General features: G+C 43.2%; 1 protein-coding gene across 4 annotated transcripts in view; it reads right to left on the reverse strand.

Annotated features, from left to right (window-relative positions):
- Positions 1-21,816, reverse strand: part of NR6A1 (nuclear receptor subfamily 6 group A member 1) — a 211,265-nt gene that overhangs the window by 11,372 nt on the left and 178,077 nt on the right. For 2 of the 4 annotated variants that reach the window (XM_081066858.1, XM_081066860.1), the window contains 4 exons: positions 13,387-13,442; positions 7,211-7,365; positions 5,650-5,874; positions 4,080-4,334 (listed from right to left, as the gene is read on the reverse strand). In XM_081066858.1, the coding sequence (XP_080922984.1) occupies positions 4,080-4,334; positions 5,650-5,874; positions 7,211-7,365; positions 13,387-13,442 (691 nt within the window). Of the gene's footprint in view, positions 1-4,079; positions 4,335-5,649; positions 5,878-7,210; positions 7,366-13,386; positions 13,443-21,816 lie in introns of all 4 variants that reach the window. The other 2 variants (XM_081066857.1, XM_081066859.1) reach the window with 1 other exon arrangement.

The following is a 21,816-nucleotide window of genomic DNA, read 5'->3' on the forward strand; positions in this document are numbered from 1 at the left end:
CTCTAACGCCCCTGTAGTCCCTGTCTACAAATTATCAGCATTCAAAGCCAGAGAGCTGGACAAACACACCCATTCTTCTTCTAGGTTCCCATTACACAAGCACGCTAGGACAAGGAAAACATTCCTGCCAGGAACCCCCAAGCCACTGGACCATTCAGTCAGCAATTGAAGCTGACACTGTATAAGTTATGTCCCATTAAGGGGGCTGAGTGGCCTAGTTGTCTCTTTTTCATTCATCTAAATACACCTACCCCAGGAGCAGTCATCAGCCACAGCCTTAGAGGGACTGCTACCTCAATACCCACATACAGGCTCCAAAAAAGCAGTAAGACAGTAGCACTGGGACAAGTTCCAGAAAGTCAAACTTTTGAGAAGGCTAAAGAATTTAGTCTAGGGTAATGGCAGAGAGCCTGGGCTTTGGAGCACCAAAGATCTGGGTAGTAATTTCAACCCCATCTCTTCCTAGCTTTGTAACCTTGAGTTTTCACCTCTCTGAACCTCATGCCCCTTATCGGTAGAACAGGGAAATAATACTGCAGTCTCAGGGTGGTGGTGAGGACTAAACAAATGTTAAAGCCCTTACGATGGAATCCGGCACAATACAGTCTGTAATTCTATTAGCGTCGTCATCATCGCTCCCATTACCACAGCAAAAAGAAGGCTGTATGTTTCCTGAACCTTCCAGGTAGGGTCGGAGTAGGGAAGCTGGGACGGAAATTTCCGAAGATCTGGCAGAAACGGAGCTAATGCTCAGGAGGCAGAAGTGCCCATTAAAGCCCATCGAGTGCAAGGCATCTTCTGAGCGTGAAGGAGTCTTGATTAGGGCCAGGAGCAGTCGCTGGCTGGTGCTACAATCTGCTTTAAATCAAATTCACCCGGCTCACTGTCTGATAACGGCCTGATTAAGGAAAATGGGCACCATAAATTCGATTCAATATTTGAGAAGAGAAAAGGAGGTGGTCATGTATCATCGGGAAAAGCCTTTTCATGACAGCAGGAACTCACTTGCACTCCGAGTTGTGAAAAAGTAAAGGCATTTGGGGGAGTGGGAGGAACGCAGGAGCAAGCAAGGTAGGAAAGAGCTATGGCCAATTACAGATTCCACACCCTGGGTTTCTAGCAGACTGGGGACTGCTTGACAGTGAAAAGCCTGATTCCAGAGGTTCTCATAGTTCCATTTCCTCTGACCTCTGGGGCGCTTCCACATACATCTCAGACTCGACAGATCCCAATCAAATTCAGAGTGGCTCATCTCTCAGCCTGTTCTTCCCAGGCTCCATCATCTTGGCTAAGAGAATTGGTGTCCCTCTGCTTGGCAGCACCCCCACTTTTTCCACTCACTGAAGTCCCGCTGACGTGAGTCCTTGCCACCTCTGAACTCTGTGCTGCCGTCTCTGCTCCCATCGCCACTGCTGCCTTGTCTCGGGCTAAGGAACAGTCTCCTATCCAAGCACCATCTTCTAGCCTTGCTCATGCCAACCCTTCCTGAGCTTTATATCCACAGGAGTCTTTCTAAAATGCAACCTGACCATGTGATTGCTCCACTTAAAAACGCCCTATGACTTCATACTATTTAGACAAAATCAAAATTCTTTAGATTAGGCATTTGAGCACCTTCATGACCTGTCTTTTCTGTACCTTTCTCTCCACTCATTTCTTCCCTCATTTCTGTCTCTCAGAAACATTCTCTCAGCACCCTAATCTACAGGACTGCTTTTGGTTCCCTGCCCTTAGCCACCAACCAGGATCTCTAACTTCCAGGACTTAGACTTGTTCTCCTGCCTTCCTCCTGTTCTCTGTAATCTACCTAGAAAAATCCCACTTCAAGATGCAGCTCAAATGTCTTTTCCTCTAGCCAGAACGCCCTGATTATGCCGGTATAGGAATTCGCTCCCTAGTCTGCGCTTGTGTGGTTCCCTCATATGCCCTCCAGCTCCACCATCACCCGAGACTGTACATTGTATCTGCTCTACTGGCCTCCCAACCCCCTAAACCAAGAATAGAAGCTCTCACATGACGAAACCATGTCTGCGTCATCTGTAATCCCAACACCCCTCCTCCCAAAACACACAGTAGGTGCTCAGTGAATGGGCATGGAATCAGAACCAACAGGCTGAAGTTTAACCCGCACTTTTCCATTGAAGGCCTCCATAGTGGAATAAGAGTCCTAACAAAAAATCTATTTCCTATCCTTAAACCCACGTGAGAGCTCAGCAGGAACATGTGTTCGAGTCAGCGTCGTTCACCAGAACTTTCTGCGATAATGGAAATGCTCTGTATCCGCATTGCCCAATACAATAGCCACTAGCCACATGTGGCTACTGAGCACTTGAAACGTGGCTAGTGCAAATGAGGAACTTAATTTTTAATTTTACTTAATTTAATTTAAAATTAAAAAGCCACCTGAGGCTGTGGCCACAATATTGGGCAATGCAGCTCTAGATTCTCCTTGGTAGGGAGCCTTCCTAGGAAATAAAAATTCCCTCACTAATTCAGCTGTTACGGGTCCCTACCTTGCTCTTGGGGTGCAAGGGATTGCATATAGTGGGATGGGGTGCCTTATGAAGGTCAAAACCAGAGAGAGGCCCTGCACGACCAGTGGTCCCTGCCTACCTGGAGAAGGCCTGGGGAAAACCCAGCTCTCTCCAGGGAGTGGAGCCCACAGGCTGACTCTCGATGCGGTCCCAGGCTGCACTGCAGGCAAATAGGGAAGCTGGGCTCGCTGGGCCAGCTCTGCAAACCCTGACAATGTTGGAGCTGGCTGACTGCTATCCAAACATTCGGTCAGACCAGAGTTATAGAGCAGGACATAGGAATTTGATGGAAATAATGAATTAGAGGCTCAAGACAAGGGGTTAGGTCATTGGCAAAATCAGATAACTCTGTTTACAGGACAAAGTGTCAGCTGGGTTCAAAACTCTGTCATTCATACGTCACCCTGAAGCCAGGAAGCATCATTAAAAAGGAAACATTAGAAAACCTGGGGAGAAAGTCAACTCCAGATTCCCCCGCCCTCAGCACAGAGTCCTTGAGGGTCTTGGAGCTTTGCTTCCAGCCTAAGTCTCGGTTTGCCTTTGTGCCAAGAGACTGAGTGCCAGAGGGATATGTACACCAGTCCTGTGTATAGAAGTGTGGGGGCTGGTACCTCACCCTCTCCAGCTTGCACCGATGGGGGTACCTTTTCTTCTCCCCTTCTTGGTGCTCTAGAATCCCATGACTTCCATTATTGGAAACTGTTCAATAAAGGTGAATTATTGAAACATCTATTTAAATGTGTTGTAAGCTTTATTTTACACATGGATAAATTAATAAGCCAGAAAAGTTGTATCACTTGCCCTGACTTGGGGGTGTCACTATGTGCTCCAGTCTCCAAAGTGAGTGAGTAAAAGAGCTGCTTTACACAGGGAGGTTAGAAGGCTCCTGGCCAGCTGGGATGAGACTTCATGCTAGAACATCTAGGAGAAAAACCGTCTCTTAGTCCCATGCTCTTACTATCTTGGATGCAGTGAAAGAGCCTAAGCTTTGCAGTCAGGCAGGCCTCTTGGAACCTTCATTTTCTCATTTATAAAACAGGCGTAATTGTACCTACCTGCTGGAAGCTGTGAGAAGTCAGGCAATCTACAAATGCCAAGCCCTGTGCCTGGCACAGAGTGGGTGCCACAGTGACTGCCGGGTCTTGTTCTCAGATTGCACACTGCAGCCCCGAGCCCCTCACCTCACAGGCGAAGTTTAGAGTTTTGTTTTTCTCGAATATACTGCCTTACTGCAGTAATCCAGATGTGATCAAAATAACAGCTTAGCCTCTGCTAAGCTTTGCTGCATAATATCATTTAGTCCTCACAACTACCTTGTCAGGGAGATTGTTATTACACCCTTTGTTACTTGTATTGTTACTGGCCCAATTTATAAATCCAGAACCTGAGGATCAGAGACTTGACCGAGGTTACAGAGCTAGCCAGTGGCAGAGTAAAGACGCAAACGCAGCCCTGTGTGGCTTTCATGCCCACTTAGGAGTGCCAGGAAAGGGATGACAGTGGTCTGTTTGGTTGCTTGGGAACTCCCCAGCCAGTAGCCCTCACCTGTGTAGTTCTTCATCAGAGGGTGAGTACTTGGCGGTGACATCGGCCAGCTCCCCAAAGATCTGCTTGCTGTAAACGGTGAGGGAGGACAGCAGGATTAATTCCTGCCATGTAGAGCTCAGGAGGCACGTGTAATCCTTGATTGAGAGCTCGCAGAAGAAAGGCAGTTTCTTGATCCAGGCAATCTGCCTAAAGAGCAGCTCATCGGCCAGGCGGCAAAGCAGGGCAAACAGCTCCGCCTGGGTCACAGCATATCTAGGGGACAGGGACAGGGGGAAAAGTCACTTCCAGTGGCCAGAGGAGGAGGATGTAGGCACAGGAAGAGGGTTCTCCTAAGGGCACAAAGTGTCTCTGGCGGTGGGCTCCTTGCCCTTGACCATGGATCTCCAGCTCCATTCAATTCAGTCTAATGATAAAGGGGCAGCACTGGGGCAGCAGCAAGCTCAGGGCTGGAGAAGCGGGTTTGGTAAGAAAAGGTTGCTGAGGGAAAAAGAAGCTCAGAAATTTGTGCAATTCCATCGGAGTGTGACTTTTAATGTTGGTGTCCACTAATGTTTCTTATGTTACAGAAAATTCCAAGTCACTCCTGCACTAGTTTTGGCAACGAGGGCTCCATTAGGGAGATCTGGTGCCCACTGAAAACGGACTGGTGGCAAAATGAGCCTGGGTCCAGATTGCTGAAAGAGAACACAACTTCAGCTTTTCCTGCTCCTACTGCACCCCCTGGTGGTGAGAGTTCTGGAACTACAGTTGCTCAGCTTTTCCAAGTGCCTACCAGAAGGAAGGTACAGGGCATTTCTCATGCGCGGGTTGGATGACACCAGGGTCCCGGATTCTTTCTCTCAAGGCCCCTGGGTATGACTATTTCCCACATCCCCATGTCCAGATTTATGAAGGTTTTGTGTGGCCTTCTTGTAGACAGATGTTTGAATTTCCTCTTTGAAATTCGAGACCAGATTAAGAAATCTCAGGAGAACTTTGGAGGGAGCCTAAGCTTGGACACACTCAAATAGCCAGGCCAAAGGAGTAATGGGTGCAGGAATGCGGGAGGGGCTGAACTATCTACTCGGACAGAGACAACGGGGATTGAAAGAGTATTCCCTTCCACCGACTCAGGCCCACACAGAGAACACACGGCAGAGGCCACCCATAGGTATGCTGGCTAGAGATGTAGACAGGCCACAACCAGTTAGTGCCCCGAGTACCTTGTTAAGGAGCCTAGATTTTTTTGTATGACTGTCCCCAGAATTATAGCTCATGTTTGGCTCAGAAGTGCACAGACCCATCCCAGGGCCTGGCTTACCTAGGCCCAAGAAGAAACAAAAGCTGCTTAATCCCAATTCCATAGGGATTGATAAAGAGCCACAACTCTATGAGAAAAGATGCTCAAGAGAAAAGTGAGGGACCACTGACTTCAAAGATAGCACAGATTTGACCTTTGATGCTGAGTCCTTACTCATAATACCCAACTCATTCTGAAGCCTGGGGTACAGCCATCAGGGATGAAGAGAGATGTGGGATAGAGAACATTTTGCAGCTGCAAGGGCTAGGTAGGGTAGGACTCACTCACCCATCTTCGATCAACATGGGCGTGCCCAATGGCTCCAGGTCCTCAGCTGATACGAGCTGGTGAATCAGACTGTATGACTGGGGGTCCAGGCTGCGAGCTTGTGGGGGCAGAAGTGGCGAGTGGGCAGAATAGTTAAAAAGGTGCGGTATGTACTGATAGTGTGGAGGCACGGACATTCCCATGTACTGCTCCCTGAATGCCATAAATCCATTGAGTTCCACAGACCTACTGGAGAGAAAGGCTCACGTCAGCAGAACCACGGCAGGTCTACGGCCTACTCGAAGGTATTCTTCAGCCATGCAGTTCGTCTTCATCAAGCCAGAGACAGAATCAATGGTTACATGCCTCTCTCCCTTCCCAGACAGGGATTCTATGCGAGTGTTTGTGTGGCTCCCCTTGGACACCCAGGACCTGGGAGAGCAGACCATGAATGATGGCTACAGGAATTCATACGGTGCCAGATTTGGAGAGTTTTTAATGAATACTTATAGACCATGACGACAAAGGTGAGCTGTTTTTTGGGGGGATGGGGGTAGGGGCGCGGGAGGGCGGGAAGTGTTTTGTTTTTTACTGCTAGGAAAAGTGAGGCACAGACAGGCTAAGTGCCTTGTACAAAACAAATCCAGCACCTAGCAAGGAACCTGACACGTGGCCACAACTCCCTAAATATTCAAATGAAAGAACAAACTACAGAACAGCTGAATGAATAAAGGTTATAATGAAATATGAAGAGAAAGGCAGATTCTTATCTTCCTTCCCTTTTTTGGGAGAAATCTAGCCATTCTGTCAATTAATTTTTTAAAAATCCTGTAGCATTACCTAGATGCATCTCCTGTAATGGGTCATCAACTATGGGCCATGGCTTGTTGTGGTAAATGAAGTTTCATTGGGACACAGCCACACTCATTCATTTACGTATTGTCTCTGGCTGCTTTTGGAATCTGCTGGTAGTTTGCAGACCGTAGGCCTGCAAAGCCTGAAGTATTTATTACCTGTCCTTCATAGACAGTTTGTCAATCCCTTTCCTGTGAGAAAAATTTCTGGAGAAAGGAAGCCTCCCTTGGTAGCTGATAGCTGTATTTCATACCTAACAACTAACCTGAGATACCATTCTGGAACCAAGAGTCTCCTAAGTGGTATTCCATGCCAGCAGCAAATTTGACTGGGTTAAAAATCTTCACTGTTTCTTAACATTTATAAAGTGAGCATCTTCACTCTTGCTGAGGCAGAGAAATTATAACTTAATTTAATACTGTCAATATTTCAGGAGAAAAGAGCTACATTTAAAAGTTCTTCTGTTAGGTGAAGAACGTATGGGCACGGAGAGCAGCTATGGCACCTATCAGTCTGCGGATGAGACCGCTGAGACACTTTCAAGGTCTTCAGCAAAAACTGGGTTGTCGCATGCTGCTTGGCATCATCCTGGGCCCTACCCCAAACGCCGAGGGAGCAGGTCTACTGGCTGAGACCGACTGGCAGGAGCACCGGCCCAGAGGGTTCCTTGGGTCCACACCCTGCCTGGGTGGTCCGTAGGTGACGCTGGGTTTGCCTTGAGGCTCACCTGGAGGACAGTGTGGAGCCTGGTGAGGGCTGGTTGCTCTCGGAAGCCCTGTTCCCAGGGGAACTGTGGTCGCTGTCACCATGGTTGCTCCAGTGATTGGCTTCTTCCTCAAATTCCTGCCCAGACATGATCCTTTCGATCTCTTCTTCCGAAATCTTTAACAAGGAATCGGTACATGTTAGACTGCGTGTTCAGGATACTCTGTTCCTTCCTTAGGACTGAGAACTTATTTAAACCTCCTGGGGGTTCCAGAACTCTAGAGAGAAGCCAGACACCCTCCTTTCCACACTCATACTTTAGGTTTCTCACTAATCTAGGACAGCTGGGTTCCTCACCTCCTGTCACAGTGGCTTACTTTGCCCATTTACCCCCATCAAGTCACAAAGCCTCTAGGTTCTTCAGCACTCCTCTTTATCCTGGAGTGTTCTTTCCTACCCTGCAACACCACTTCCAGTAACAAACTCCTGCCCTTCACAACCCAATCCAAATGTCACCTTCTTCATGGATCCTTCTATTCACTACCTAGACAGAATTTTAAGCCCTTCTTCTGTCCACTCATAATTCTGTGTATTCTGAGAGAGGAAGAGCAGCACAGTGGTTAAGAGTATGAATTCTAGAGTTAGACCACCTTTGTTCTAATCCAGGTTCTGCCATTTTCTAGTTGAACAATCTTGGGTAAGTAAGTCATTTAACTATCTGAACCTAAATCCCTTCATCGATATGGTAGAGAGAATAATAGTATACATCTCATGGGACTGTTGTGATGGTTAAATTAGTTAATACATTATCACATGTTTATAAAAGGGCCTAGCACATAGCAACTATTGAAGACTGACGATATCTTCATCATCATTGTTATTTTTATAGCACTTCTGGTAATGAATCATAAAATATCCTCTACAAAACGTAAGACTATGATAGGACCTCAAAAAAAGTACTTAATAAATGCATGTTGGATAAATCAAATGTTCACTTATTAAGTACTAACCACAAAATTTCACATGGATTTTCTCAGTAAGAAAGACATTCTTAAGCCTACTGAATAAATAAGAAATTGTAGCTAAGACAAATGAACTGACTTGCCTAAGCTCACACTGCATGCCCATGTCTGGGCAGGAGTTTTAGAAAGAGGCCAAAGTATCCAAGTATTCAGCCCAGTGCTCTAGCTGGTATACCATATAGGAAGTAAATAAACACTGCTATAAAGTGTCTAACTCAGAGTTGAGGCCTAACCAGCTAAACTCAGCACATAGAATGAGAGCGAGTGCTAAGGAGAAAGGGACAAATGCATTTTTAATTCTTATTCCTATGGGAGGATATTTTCTCCCGAGTCTAACTCAGACCTGCATAATTCTTGCTCGGGGAGCTTGTGAGGAAACCTTGAGCTGCTCCCAACATTAATACAGGAGGCATTTCGAACTGGAAGCCAGCCAGCCCTCAGGACTTGGGAGGAAAAACGAGAAACCATCAACTGGTGTGCAAGTTGAGTGATTGGTCTTAAATAGCTTGGACTGCATAGTGCAGGGGTTGTCTTTATTCAGTCAAATGTAGCAACAAACAAACAAACAAACTGCCCCCCCCGCCCCACTTTTCTCTTACGGGTCCTTAGAACACTGAAATTACTGTTTGTATTTTATAAGACAAGCAAAGACAAACGGTGGCATCAAACTACAAGACATCTACTGAGACCCTGACTGAAGCAGCCTCAGTGATGGTGATGAGAGCAAGACCAGAGCTTGGTGGGCATGGAAATAACTGGAGCTGGGTGGAAAGGGCAAGTCCTGGTAACTTCAGCTTCCTCCAGCTGGGAGGCAGGGGGAGACTGCACCTGTCTCTCCCTGTGGGTCCGATGGGACATTGGGTAATCACTGATGCATTGAACAGGGGGGCTGTAAATCTGGGTTCAAATCTCATCTACAATTTCCTAGCTGGGTACTTACTGTGGGGGAAGTCACTCAAGTTCTCTGAGCCTTAGCTCCCTCGTCTGTAGAATGGAGATAATACCACCTCCCTCATAGCTCAGGGTTCCCTCACAGGGTGCTGGAGCAAAGAAATATGCAGCTTTGAGTCAGACAGACTTGGGAGAGTAATCTGAAATAAAGTTATAAAGTGCAGGGGGCACAGCAGGTGCTGAATAAATGGAAAGTCTATCCCTTATTTTTTATTATAATTAAACAGTTAACAAATTGGAAATCACAGCTCTCTCGTCCTAACACACCCTAGAAATTATAAAAGACTAAAGGGAAAATTATATGCCCAGGATCAAAAAGTCAAATGCAACAACGGATGAAATAGGTTTCTCTGGCTATCAGCTCCCTCAATGATGCACAGCGCCTGGAGACGTTAAGTAACTGAAGATCCCCTGGCATCGTTAGGAGAGCCACACAGCATCCTCAGAAAAACATCGGGTAACACTGAGGAAGGTTTTTCTGAGGAAATGCTTCAGAATTCTTCCCAATGGTTAAACTTTCTACTGCACCTAAATATAAAAAGAACGAATACAAATGAAGATCACATATGAAAAGCCCAATACTCCATGGTGAAAAACGGAAAGCTTTTCCTAAGACCAGGATCAAGGCAAGGATGCCCCTTCTTAACACTTCTATTCAGCACAGTACTGGAAGTCCTAGCCGGAGGAAGTAAGCAGAAATAAAAAGCATCTGTGTCAGAAAGGAAGAAGTAAAATTATCTGTTCACAGATGACATGATCTGAAAGTTGCAGGATATGAAATCAACATACAAAAATCAGTGACATTTTTATGAATTATCTGAAAAGGAAATTAGGAAAACAATCTCATTTACAATAGTATCAGAAAGAATAAAATACTTAGGAATGAACTTAACTAAACAGGTGAAAGACATGCATACTGCTGAAAGAAATTAAGGATATAAATAAATGGGAAGACAAACCATGTTCATAGACTGAAGGAGTTAATAATATTGTTAAAAGTCCATATTACCCTAAGTTATCTATAGTCAATGCAATGCTATCCCTATCAAAATTCTAATGGCATTTTTTGCAGAAATAAAAACTCTTAAAATTCATATAGTACCACAAGGAATCTCAAACAGCCAAAACAATCCTGAGAAAGAACAGCAAAACCAGAGATCTTACAGCTCTTGATTTCAAAGCCTTACAAAGCTACACAGTAATCAAAACAGTGTGGTACTGGCTTATGGATATAGACCAATGGAACAGAGTAGAGCCCCAAAATAAACACATGCGTATATGATGAAAAGATCTTTGGCAAAGATGCCAAGACTACACAATGGGGAAAGGCTATCTCTTCAAACAAGCTGTGTTGAGACAACTGGATATTGATACGCAAAAGAATGAAATTAGACTCTATCTTACACCATACACAAAAATCAACTCAAACTGGATTAAAGACTTAAAACCTTTTGAAAATATAAAACTCCTAAAAAGAGAGAGAAAATAAGCCTCTTGACATTGGCCTTGGCAATAATTTCTTAAATTTGACACCAAAAGCACAGGCAACAAAAGCAAAAATAGACAAATGGGGTTATATCAAACTAAAAAACTTCTGCAAAGCAAATAATCAACAAAGAATGAGAGAAAATATCTGCAAACCATATATGTGATAAAGGGTTAATACCATGTTTCCCCGAAAATAAGACCTAGCTGGACAATCAGCTCTAAAGGGTCTTTTGGAGCAAAAACTAATGTAAGACCCGGTCTTACTATTAAATAATACTATATACTAATAATACTATAATACTATCATATTAAATAATAGTAAATTATTTACTATTTTACTATTTACTTATTTTACCGGGTCTTGCATTAGTTTTTGCTCCAAAAGGTACACTAGGACTGATTGTCCGGCTAGGTCTTATTTTTGGGGAAACACAGTATCCAAAATATATAGGGAATTTCTGCAACCCAATAGCAAAAAAACAAGTAACATGATTAAAAAATGGGCAAAAGACTTGAATAGAAATTTTTCCAAAGACATGAATATCTAACAGGTATGTGAAAAGAGACTCACCATCACTAATCATCAGGGAAATGCAAATCAAAATCACAGTATCACCCCACATTAGGATGGCCATTATGGGGGGGAACCAACAGTAAATAAGTGCTGGAAAGCATGTGGAAAATTAGAACCCTTGTGCACTGCTGGGTAGGAATGTTAAATGGTGAAGCCACTATGGAAAACAGTATGGAGGTTTCTCAAAAAAATTAAAGATAGAACTACCATATGACCCAGTAACCTCACTTCTGGGTACCTACCCAAAAGAACTGAAATCAGGATCTCAAAGAGATACTTCCACTTCCATATTCATTGCAGCATTATTCACAGTAGTCAAGAGGTAGAAACAACCTAAATGTCCATTGATGGATGAATGGATAAACAAAATGTTTTAGCTATATATTACTCAGCCTTAAAAAAAGAAGGAATTCTGTCATATGCTACAACTGGATGAACCTTGAAGACATTATGCTAAGTGAAATAAGGCAGTCATGGAAGGACAAAACTGAGTGATTCCACTTAGGTGGGGTATCCAAGTAGTCAAACTCTTAGAATGGGGAGGTAGAATGGTTGCTGCCAGGGCCGGGGGAGGGGAAAAGGGGAGTTGTTGTTCAATGGGTATAAAATTTCAGTCACGAGATGAAAAAGTTCTAGAGATCTGCTGCACAAAAATGTGCATATAGTTAATATCGTTCTATACACTTAACAATTTGTTAAGGATGTAGATTTCATTTTATGTCTTTTTTTAACCACCAAAGAGCAGCTATGAGTATAGAACAAAATAAATTTGCAAGATGTGTATGACTTGAATAACATGAATAAAAATGTTTGATTTAAAAGAAGAGAATGAATATAGCACACATCCACACCTCAACTGAGAGCATGTATGTACCAAGCTCATGTGGTAGGAATCCCCCCATCCAGCAGCAGTGTATGTCTCAAAACAACTCTGAATTCCGGTCTTTCTCTCATTCCCTCACATTCAATTGGATAAATCCTATCAATTTTACCTATTAACGATCTCTTGAATCTACTCCTTCCCCTCAATCTGTACTCTCATCGCCCTATTAAAACCACTATCTAAATCTCTTGCCTGGACTTCTGTAAAACCCTTTTATAACTTTTTCTCTGCCCCTAGTTTTACGGTTCCTTACCCAGCTCCTCACGAACCATTTCCACTGCTAGAATGATAGCTCTAAAATGCAAATCTGACCATGTTCCTCTCTCTACTTAAAAGCTTTTAGTAGTTGCCTGCTGGTCCACACCAATAGTTCCTGAGGCATGGCCCCCGTCCACTAGTGTGCTGAGGGGTTCAGCTGATGGGTCATCACCAGATCCAATCCACTATCCTCATAAAGTTCTTGCTGCCCCGCCACCGCATGTGCCCAGTGCCCCAGCCGACTGAAGGAACTCCTTATCCTTCCTTAGAGATTCACCTTCTGGTCTTTTAACATTCTGTCCTGTCTAGCAGGAATAAAAGGTGTTTGGCTCCACACCCCATTCCCAATATAGTCGTAATTCCTATTCTTCCTTCCAGACTCGGTTCAAACTTTACCTTCAATAGAAAGCCTTCCCTGAGTGTCTTCAGTCCCCAACCTTGGCTCCAGTCCAAACAGAAAAGAAGCCCCTCCCTTCTGGCCATCCTGTTATCGCTCCCTGTACTCTGACGTCTGTTTCCGTATCTGTCTCGCACTCGACCGAGTTCATGGTACAGGGGAGCTGGCACAGAGCAGTCATGTTTGTGGGACGGAATGGATATTATCACTCCTGCTCTACGAATAAGGCGATCCTTTCTGCTGATATATTTTTAGAGACACTGAATAGCAAAGTTATCTTGCTGATTTCTGCCAGGCTCTGTTTATCTACAACCTTAAATAATTGACATAAAGAATCCTCTGAATGGTTTAGAAGCAGAATTGGGTTCACTTCTTGTGTAATCTCTAGGAAGGGTCGAGGGACTGATCACAGGAAGAGCGTCAACCAATCATTACCTTATGTATTAAGATCTCTAAAACACGTTCATATCCAGGCCCCAGAAAGCAGTTTTACAGGAAGGGAAGCAAAGATACCCTCCCCCACACCCTGCCCAGCAGCAGATGAGAGGATCAAGGTGAAGAGCTACAGGAGCAGCTGGAATCCTGGGCTTCCAGGATGGATCCCAAAGTGAGCACGAGAACTCACGTGGACTGGCCCAATGCTCTTGTTTCGGCCTCCCGGCATGCCATCTTCTCTGATTGCTGGAAGGAAACACAAGGCAAGACAGTCAGTAGCATGCCCACACAAGTCTAGGCACAAAAGAAGAACTTCTTTGGCCAAAAGCACAGGTGGTTATCAGTGAGGCCAAGACAAAAACACGCGTCTGTGTGGATTCAAAGCACCTACTCCTTCCGTGGTTCCAGGCTACCTCGTAAACCTCAGATACTGCTGGGCCCCCAAGGCACTGGGCACGCACTACACACACTGTACACATTCAATATGCTCACGAAGCTGAGAGCATTAACAGTCCCACAGGTCACAAACACCCCACCAGCATGAAGTATCTGACGGCTTTGGTAAATTCAAGGAGAGGGATGGAAAGAATATTTTCTTCTTATATATTTTTTATTTGCAGTCTAAGTTTGAGGATGAGAACAGGTTTGTTTTATTTGTTTGTTTGCTTAATCAGAATTTGACTTTACTGGTTCCTCCCTGCAAAAGCACTCAGTCTAATGAGTTCCTGTGCAGTTGATTTTCCACTCAGGTGATTCAACTAAAGGAAGTATTTAGCATTTTCTGAGTATAAAAAGCATCCTCTAAAAATAGTACCAGCCTCATCAAGAATAACAACTACTAATATTATTGCCTTCATTGTTTATGGAGCCACTTAATATGGGGGGTACAGAGAAGGAACCTCTGATTTGCAATTACAGAAAGGCTCTGATGTCTGGCAAAGCTTTTTGGAGAAGACAACTTCTGAACTGACTCTTAATGAACAAACAGAATTTATGCAGGCAGGAAACGCGTGTTCCAGGCTGAGTGAACAGTACACAGAAAAGCTGAAAGCAAGCATGGAGTGGTTCAATCGGGCTGAAACGCTGTGTGTGTGCATGGTGTGTGCGTGTGTCTGTGTGTGTGTGTATGTGTGTACGTGTGTGTGTGTGTGGAGTGCGTGGGGAAATAGCAAGAGATGAGGCTGGAGAAGCCAACTGGGGTCAGATCACAGAAAGAGCCTTGAAATCTAGGCCAAGCACATGGACTTTAGCAGAGGAGCCTGAGGATAAGAAGATGGAACGCAGGAGAGAGATGAAGTCAGGTGGGCAGTTGTGAAAAAATCAGTGATGGCCACTATGGAGGGTGGTTTTGGGGGGTAAGAGGATAAACAGTGGATAAGCTAATGGCATCATGTGAGAGCAAGCTTTGCTATAACATACCTACTTCAAAACAAATTAACATGAAGAATTAGAAAGTCCTTGGGGCAGGGTTGGTTGCCTCAGAAGGTGAGGGCTCCAAACTCAGTTCCTGTGGTAACTGAAAGGCTGACAGGGAAATCATTTTCCTTAAAGCAGACATCATTCCTGGTATCCTTTGAAGATTATACACTTCAAAATTAGACAAGCTTGGTTCTAAATCTTCTTTCTGCTTGGTCTGTGCAATTAGACAAGTTTCTTCACAGCTTTGAATGACTAAAACTTCAGAATAAATAAAATTTACTGAAGAATAAAGAGGGGCTACTGGAAACTGTCTTATGGGGGCATGGTGTTGTAAGGATTACATATAAAATAATATGGCTAAAGCACCAAGCACAGAGCCTGGCTGATAACTTACAACGTAGGTACTCAGTAACTAATTCTTCCTTCTCCCCAGTCTCTGTTCTCTGAACACAGGGGTATGAAAACAAGTTTCCACTATCATCTTTGCTAGAGCCTTAGTATCTTCATCTGTGGAATGGAGGCAGCATAGTCTGCTTTATAAGGCTGCTGTGAATTTGGAGTGAGAAACATGCACATAGGGCGGCTAGATGGCTCAGTTGGTTAGAGTGCAAACTCTGAACAACATGGTTGCCGGTTCGATTCCCACATGGCCTAGTGAGCTGCGCCCCCCACAACTAGATTGAAGACAACGAGAGGCCGCTGAGCTGCTGGAGGGGCAGCCGGATGGCTCAGTTGGTTAGAACGCGAGCTCTCAACAAAGTTGCCGGTTCAATTCCCACATGGGATGGTGGGCTGTGCCCCTTGCAACTAAGATTGAAAATGGCAACTGGACTTGGAGCTGCGCCCTCCATGACTAGAATGAAGGACAACAACTTAGAGCTGATGGGCCCTGAAGAAACACACTGTTCCCCAACATTCTCCAATAAAAAAATAAAACAAAACAAAAAACCATGCATAGCCTATATTAGGGCTACTGTGTTTCCCCGAAAATAAGATTGGGTCTTACATTAAGTTTTCCTCCAAGAGATGCATTAGTGCTTATGTTCAGGGGATGTCATCCTGAAAAATCACGCTTGGGCGTATCTTCCGGTTAGGTCTTATTTTCGGGGAAACACGGTAGAAGCAGGCCTGGTTGTTGTCTGGGAGCTCTCTTTCAACCCAATTTCAAGTTCTAAAAAATCCTTAAAATTTCCTCTGTTGTTACAGGGTCAATGACAGTCTTCAGGCACTTCTACTTCCAATACTGATGTCTCACATGTCTTTGCTTCAGCTCACAGGTATGGAACAAAGATCACTGGCAGATACGACACTGAATATATTTCACTTGATATCTCACTCTCATGGTCTTGGAGGTGAGAAAGGAACTCCACATTCTTTCCTTTTTGTTTAAAGGGCCACAAACCTTAAAGGTTTGTATCTTGCCAATTTGTTCTTTTGATATTTAAAAGCTCATGCTGTCCTTTACCACTCGTATAGGACAGACGTTTACCATGTGTTAAGGTACTATCTTGGGTAAAATAAACGCATGAAAAAAGTATTAGCATCACTCCCACTGAATAGATGAATCTAAGGCTCAGAGAAGTGAAGTATTTTGCTTAATGGGACAGAAACTAAACAGCAGGATCAGGGTTGGAACCCAGACTATCAGACGAAGACCAGCCTTCCTTCCATTACTAGTATTGCCCATAGTGTGTGCATCCCATCGGAGAGACAATTTTAGGTGGTGCATAGATAAACCCTTAATACTACACTTATCTTAACATGCATTAAAAAATATTGATTTCCCATTCACTGAGGTGATAAAAAATTCCCTTTGAAAATTAACTGGATTTTCAAAAACTGATTTAGAGAGGAATATAAAGTAAACAATAATTCTGGCTTAGTCAGAGATGGTAAAATCTGTCAAGATGGCATGAGACTGCTTGAAGTATGGGAAACAATACAACGTGTCACAGTGCCTCTATTACAACAAAAATGCGGATCATATTGTAAAGCTTATAATGTACTCACATATGTGTTGGTGCATTTGATCCTCATGACAACCTTGGAAGGGGCACATTATTATTGTCCTATGCAGTTTAGAGATGAAGAAACTGAAGCTCAGAGACATGAAGGGATTTGTTCAAGGTTACTCAGAGAGAGCTGACAGAGCTGGGATTTCAATTTGGGTCTTCTGATTCAAAAGCTGTGCTTGTCCCTTGATGCTACACTGAGTAACAGCAAGTTTTTCAGCAGGGATGAGAGTCTTTCTGGTAATGGATTGATTAAAAAGAAAGAAACAAAAACAAAAGGCTTCTGGGCGCAAGATCACAGGAATGGCTCTACTGCACCTATTGTCCAAGCCTAAGAGTTCTTTCTATCTGCTCAGAAAAGCACACGTTTTTTCCGCTCTGGAACTCATGTACCTACCATTCCCCACGGAAGCCTGCGCAGCCAACCAAACCCAGAAACCAGAGGGTGAGTGAGACACAAAACTAGTACCCCAAAGCCCTTTCCCAAACCCACTGGTGGCTCCCTGTGGTCTCAGGGCTCAGTCCAAGCTCCCTCGCTGTGCATTTAAGACCCTCAGTGAACTGGTTCCTCTGGGGCCCCCATCCTCATCTCTTACCACAAATGTTATACTGTACACACAGAGAACTATATTTGTCAGTTCTTGAATATGCCATGCTCTTTTACAGTCTTGCCTCTGCATGAAACTTCACAGTGGAAAAATCCGGCAACACCATCGTACCCAAATGACACCACCTTAACCAAGGAATTCAAGTTACCATGATGAATAATGGGACAACTCTACACCACGTGCTCTTGACATGAAGCACCGAGAGGACACATCACTTTTGTAGCATTCTTGCCGGAAATGCATAATCTGAATCTAATCATGAGGAAACTGACAAACCCAAGCTGAGGGATAGTCTACAAAATAAATGACATGTTTTCTTTAAAACTGACAATGTTTTATTAAAGACGAAATGGTCTGAGAAAACACTTTAGATTAAATAAGATTAAAGAAAAATAAAAACTAAATGTAATGTGTGATCCTGGATTGGCTCCTAGATTAGAATAAATTGCTATAAAGCATACTGGGATAATAACTGGTACAATTTGAATAAGGTCTGCTGATTCGATAGTAGTGTTATGTCATGTTAAATATTCTGATTTTGATAAGAGTATTGTGGTTATGTTAGAAGCAAAGGGGAATGATGTAACTTACTCCCAAATAGTTCACACACACACACACACACAGAGGGAGGTATGGAGGGAGACAGAGAGACAGAGAGAGACAGAGAGACAGAGAGAGGGACAGAGAGAGAGAGAAGGAAAGAGGGAGGGAAGGAGGAGTCTTTCTTTTACAAGCTCTATAAGTTTGTGAGGAGCTTGAACTTCTTTTCCTTCAAGATTTTGCTCATATATTCTCTCCGAGTTTTTTCATTGCTCCCTTTTTATCCTGGTAAAATGAAATGGCAATGCCACAGGGTCGCTAATGCCATTCTACAACCATGAGCCTCCTCCAAGAAGCTTTCCTAAACCTTTTTACTTTTCAACTAGTTCACTAGCAAGTTATGAGACCACAAAATTAAGGGAATTTAAACATTTTTCACATAATTACTTAATTGACATGAATTCCTCCATGAGGCTCAGTGTAGCTTCCTCTTGCCTCTGATAATTTTAACAATATAGTAGTCCCCTTAACTGTAGTTTCACTTTCCATGGTTTCAGTTACCCATGGACAACTGTGGTCCAAAAACAGTAAATGGAAAATTCCAGAAATAAACAATTCAAAAGTTTTAAATTGTGCGTTGTTCTGAGTAGTGTGATGAAATCTTGCACCTTCCTGGACGTGAATCATCCCTTTATCTATCATATCCAAACTGTATACGCTACCCTCCTATTAATCACTTGACAGCCATCTTAGTTACGAGAGAGAGAGAGAGAGAGAGAGAGAGAGAGAGAGAGAGAGAGAGAGAGAGAGACCACATTCACATAACTTTTATCATGGTATATTGTTTAATTGTTCCATTTTATTAGTAGTTACTGTTAGTCTCTTACTGCTATTCCTAATTTATAAATTAAACTTCATCATAGGTATGTTCGTGTATGTATAGAAAAAATATAGTATGCATGAGGTTTGGTACTATCCACGGTTTCAAGAATCCGCTGGGGGTCTCGGAACATACACCCTGCAGGTAAGTGGGGACTGCTGTATTTCCTCCACCCACTTCCTGCCCTGCCTCCTGCACCACAGTGAATCCATCACTCCAGGAAGCAACCTGCCTTAACTGAGGGACAAAAAAAAAATTAAAAAAATAAAAAAAAAATAATAAATGCTAAGTGTGTTTGATGCGCTTTTAACTTTGGCAAAAATAAATAAGTAAATAAACTGAGAGACACAGAAGAGTAGGACTTGGTCATGGCCCTTGAGGGGCTCATTCTCTAACAATGGCGGGAACAGACAGGTAAACAAAGACTGCACAAGGTGATCAGGACGATGGCAGAGGGCAAAACAGGGCTGTGGCAGCACTGGGTATTATCTGGTGTGTGGGGGAGGGTGTGTCAGAGAAGGCTTTTTAGAGGACGTAACAAATAAAAACTGAGCCTCAAAAGACAAGTATATATAGTAAGGTAAAGAAGAGTGAATAGAATATTCCATGAAGATGAGATCATACACGCAAAGCCCCCAAAACAAGAAACATCATTCAATTTTTGGAGAGCTGGGTGGAAAGTGCATTGTGTGTGGGGAGCAGCAGAGGGAAAAGGGAAGGGAAGAGTGGCTGGTACCACAGTCTGAAGGGCCTTGAAAATCATTCTGTGAAGCCCGACTTCATTCTGAAAACTGGGTGACGAGTATGTATTTAGGATCAGAGGTAGTACTGGGGAGGGACAGACAGGACCCAGCCACCACTCACTACCCCCATTTGAATCTCCGTCATCATCTTTCTGAACAGCCAACTTCCAGGTCTTAGTTATGAGAGAGAGAGACAGAGACAGAGACAGAGACAGAGAGAGAGAGAGAGAGAGAGAGAGAGACCACATTCACATAACTTTTATCATGGTATATTGTTTAATTGTTATTGTTTAATATTGGTTAATTGTACATCCAGAGATGGAGCTGGTTCATACATGGCAGCTGCATTTTTTTAACAGTTAAGTTCTAAAATTTTGAAATGCTTGGACTTATACAAGAGTTGCAAAACTAATATAGAGAATTCCCATATACTCTATACCTTCTGTTAACACCTTATATAACCATAGAATATTCATCAAAAGTAAGAAATGAACTTTGGTACAACACTATTAACCAAAGTATAGACTTTATTTGGTTTTCCCCAGTTCCACTGATGTCCTTTTTCTGTTCCAGAATCCAACCCAGGATCCCACATTATATGTAGCTGTCATGTCTCCATAGTCTCCTCCAATCTGTGACAGTTTTTTAGTCTCTCCTTGTCTTTCGTGACCTGGACACTTTTGGAGTGTTTTATAGATTGTAAGTTATTTTGAAGAATTTCTCTCAATTTGGGCATATCTATTTTCTCAAGATTAGATGGGAATGAAACTATCCGTGTGTGTGTGCGCGTGCGTGCGTGTGTCCTTAGCATCAGGGCTACATGATGTCACTGTAAACACACTGGTAATGTTGACCTCGGTTGCTTGGCTAAGCGGTATCTGTCAGAATTCTCTACTGAAACCATTTTTCCCTCTGTAATGACTAAATATTCAGAAACTACGCAAACATTCTGTTTCTGTTGAAACCTGCACTCTTTATTTTAGTATGCCTGCAGCAATTATACCTGGTCGTCTAACACCGACTTTCTACATTTGTTAATTAGAATTCATTAAGGAAGAATTCTCACTCTTTTGTTTACTTAATCCAGTAGTTCTGTCAGTGTGAACTCATGGATATTTCAGTCTTTAGATTATAAACGAATATACAGTTATTTTGTTGCTTAAAGTTGTTCCAACGTTGACGACTTTCGGAAGCTTTTTCAGGTTGGCTTCTATGCTCTTTTGATTTGCTTCCTCTCCCCACCCTTTCCTTTTTTTTATTTTTATTTTTAAAATATATAGCACTTTCTGGCACAAGATGCTCCAGGCTCATCTTACATTTTCCCTGCGTTAGCTCTAGGACCAATCAGTTCTCCAAGGAGTCCTAATTCCTTTTATTGATATTTAGAAACCAAGATCTGGGCACTAGTGAGGTATCACTGCTTCTAGCCCTCTCAATAGCCAGAGCTAGAAAATACGTAGACCAACTCATGTATATACATACATATCTGTATTTTCTATTTATCTATCTAAACACAAGTCCTTATTAATATCTCTGAATCAAATCCAGCCTTCCCTTTTCCTGATTTATGACTTCTTTCCCTGATATGAAAAACCTGACTATCATTATCTATAATATATTGTTTGTTCAACCCTAGTATACAAATAAATTAGCGACAGAATTCCTAACCTATAACCCTGAGAGAAACAAATTTACAAACTAGGGTGCTTTTTTGTATACAGTTCTTTTTGTCTTCAGCCTCACAGTATACAGTCAAAACACTGTTTTTCAAGGTCAGCTCCTTTCTTTCCATTCCCTTCAATGTGGATATGCGTTTTGTTTATATCAGTCAGATTCATTTGTCAGTCTGCATTCTAGTGTTTTCCCCCATATACTGGTTTCCTTTTAAAAACATTTATATACGGTAAAATTCACTTCTTTTGTGGTGCATAGTTCTATAGATTTTGACAAATGCATAAAATTATGTGTGGAAACCCCAGTTCCACGCAGAACAGTTCCATCACCCCCAAATATTCCAAAGGCTGCTGTAATTTTAATTCCGCTTTCCCAGCACCAACCAGGAGGTGGCAGGGCTTCTATCTGAGAGGCAGCCTTCACGAGGCAGCTGAGCCTGTCTGCTCTGCATGCACGTGGGGCTAGGAAGGCAGCTACCACCCCTTATGCCCCGTGTCATCTTCTCCAGGTTATGGTTATAGAGGTTATGAAGTTAAGCTGAAATAGGGGATTTTGGCTGGAAACCTCAGAATGTCACACTCCAGCTGAAAAAGCAGGATGAGCCATCAGAGTAGTCAAGAAGGCAACTCAAATTATGCTCCGATAAAATATTCAGTGAGGGCAACAAAGGGAGACAAAAAAACTAGAGGACAATCCCAAATCAGACGAAGGTGAGGAGATGATCAGAATCTCTCTTTAAGACAT

Source organism: Rhinolophus hipposideros, assembly GCF_964194185.1.
Source record: "Rhinolophus hipposideros genome assembly, chromosome: 11".
Taxonomy (NCBI): domain Eukaryota; kingdom Metazoa; phylum Chordata; class Mammalia; order Chiroptera; family Rhinolophidae; genus Rhinolophus; species Rhinolophus hipposideros.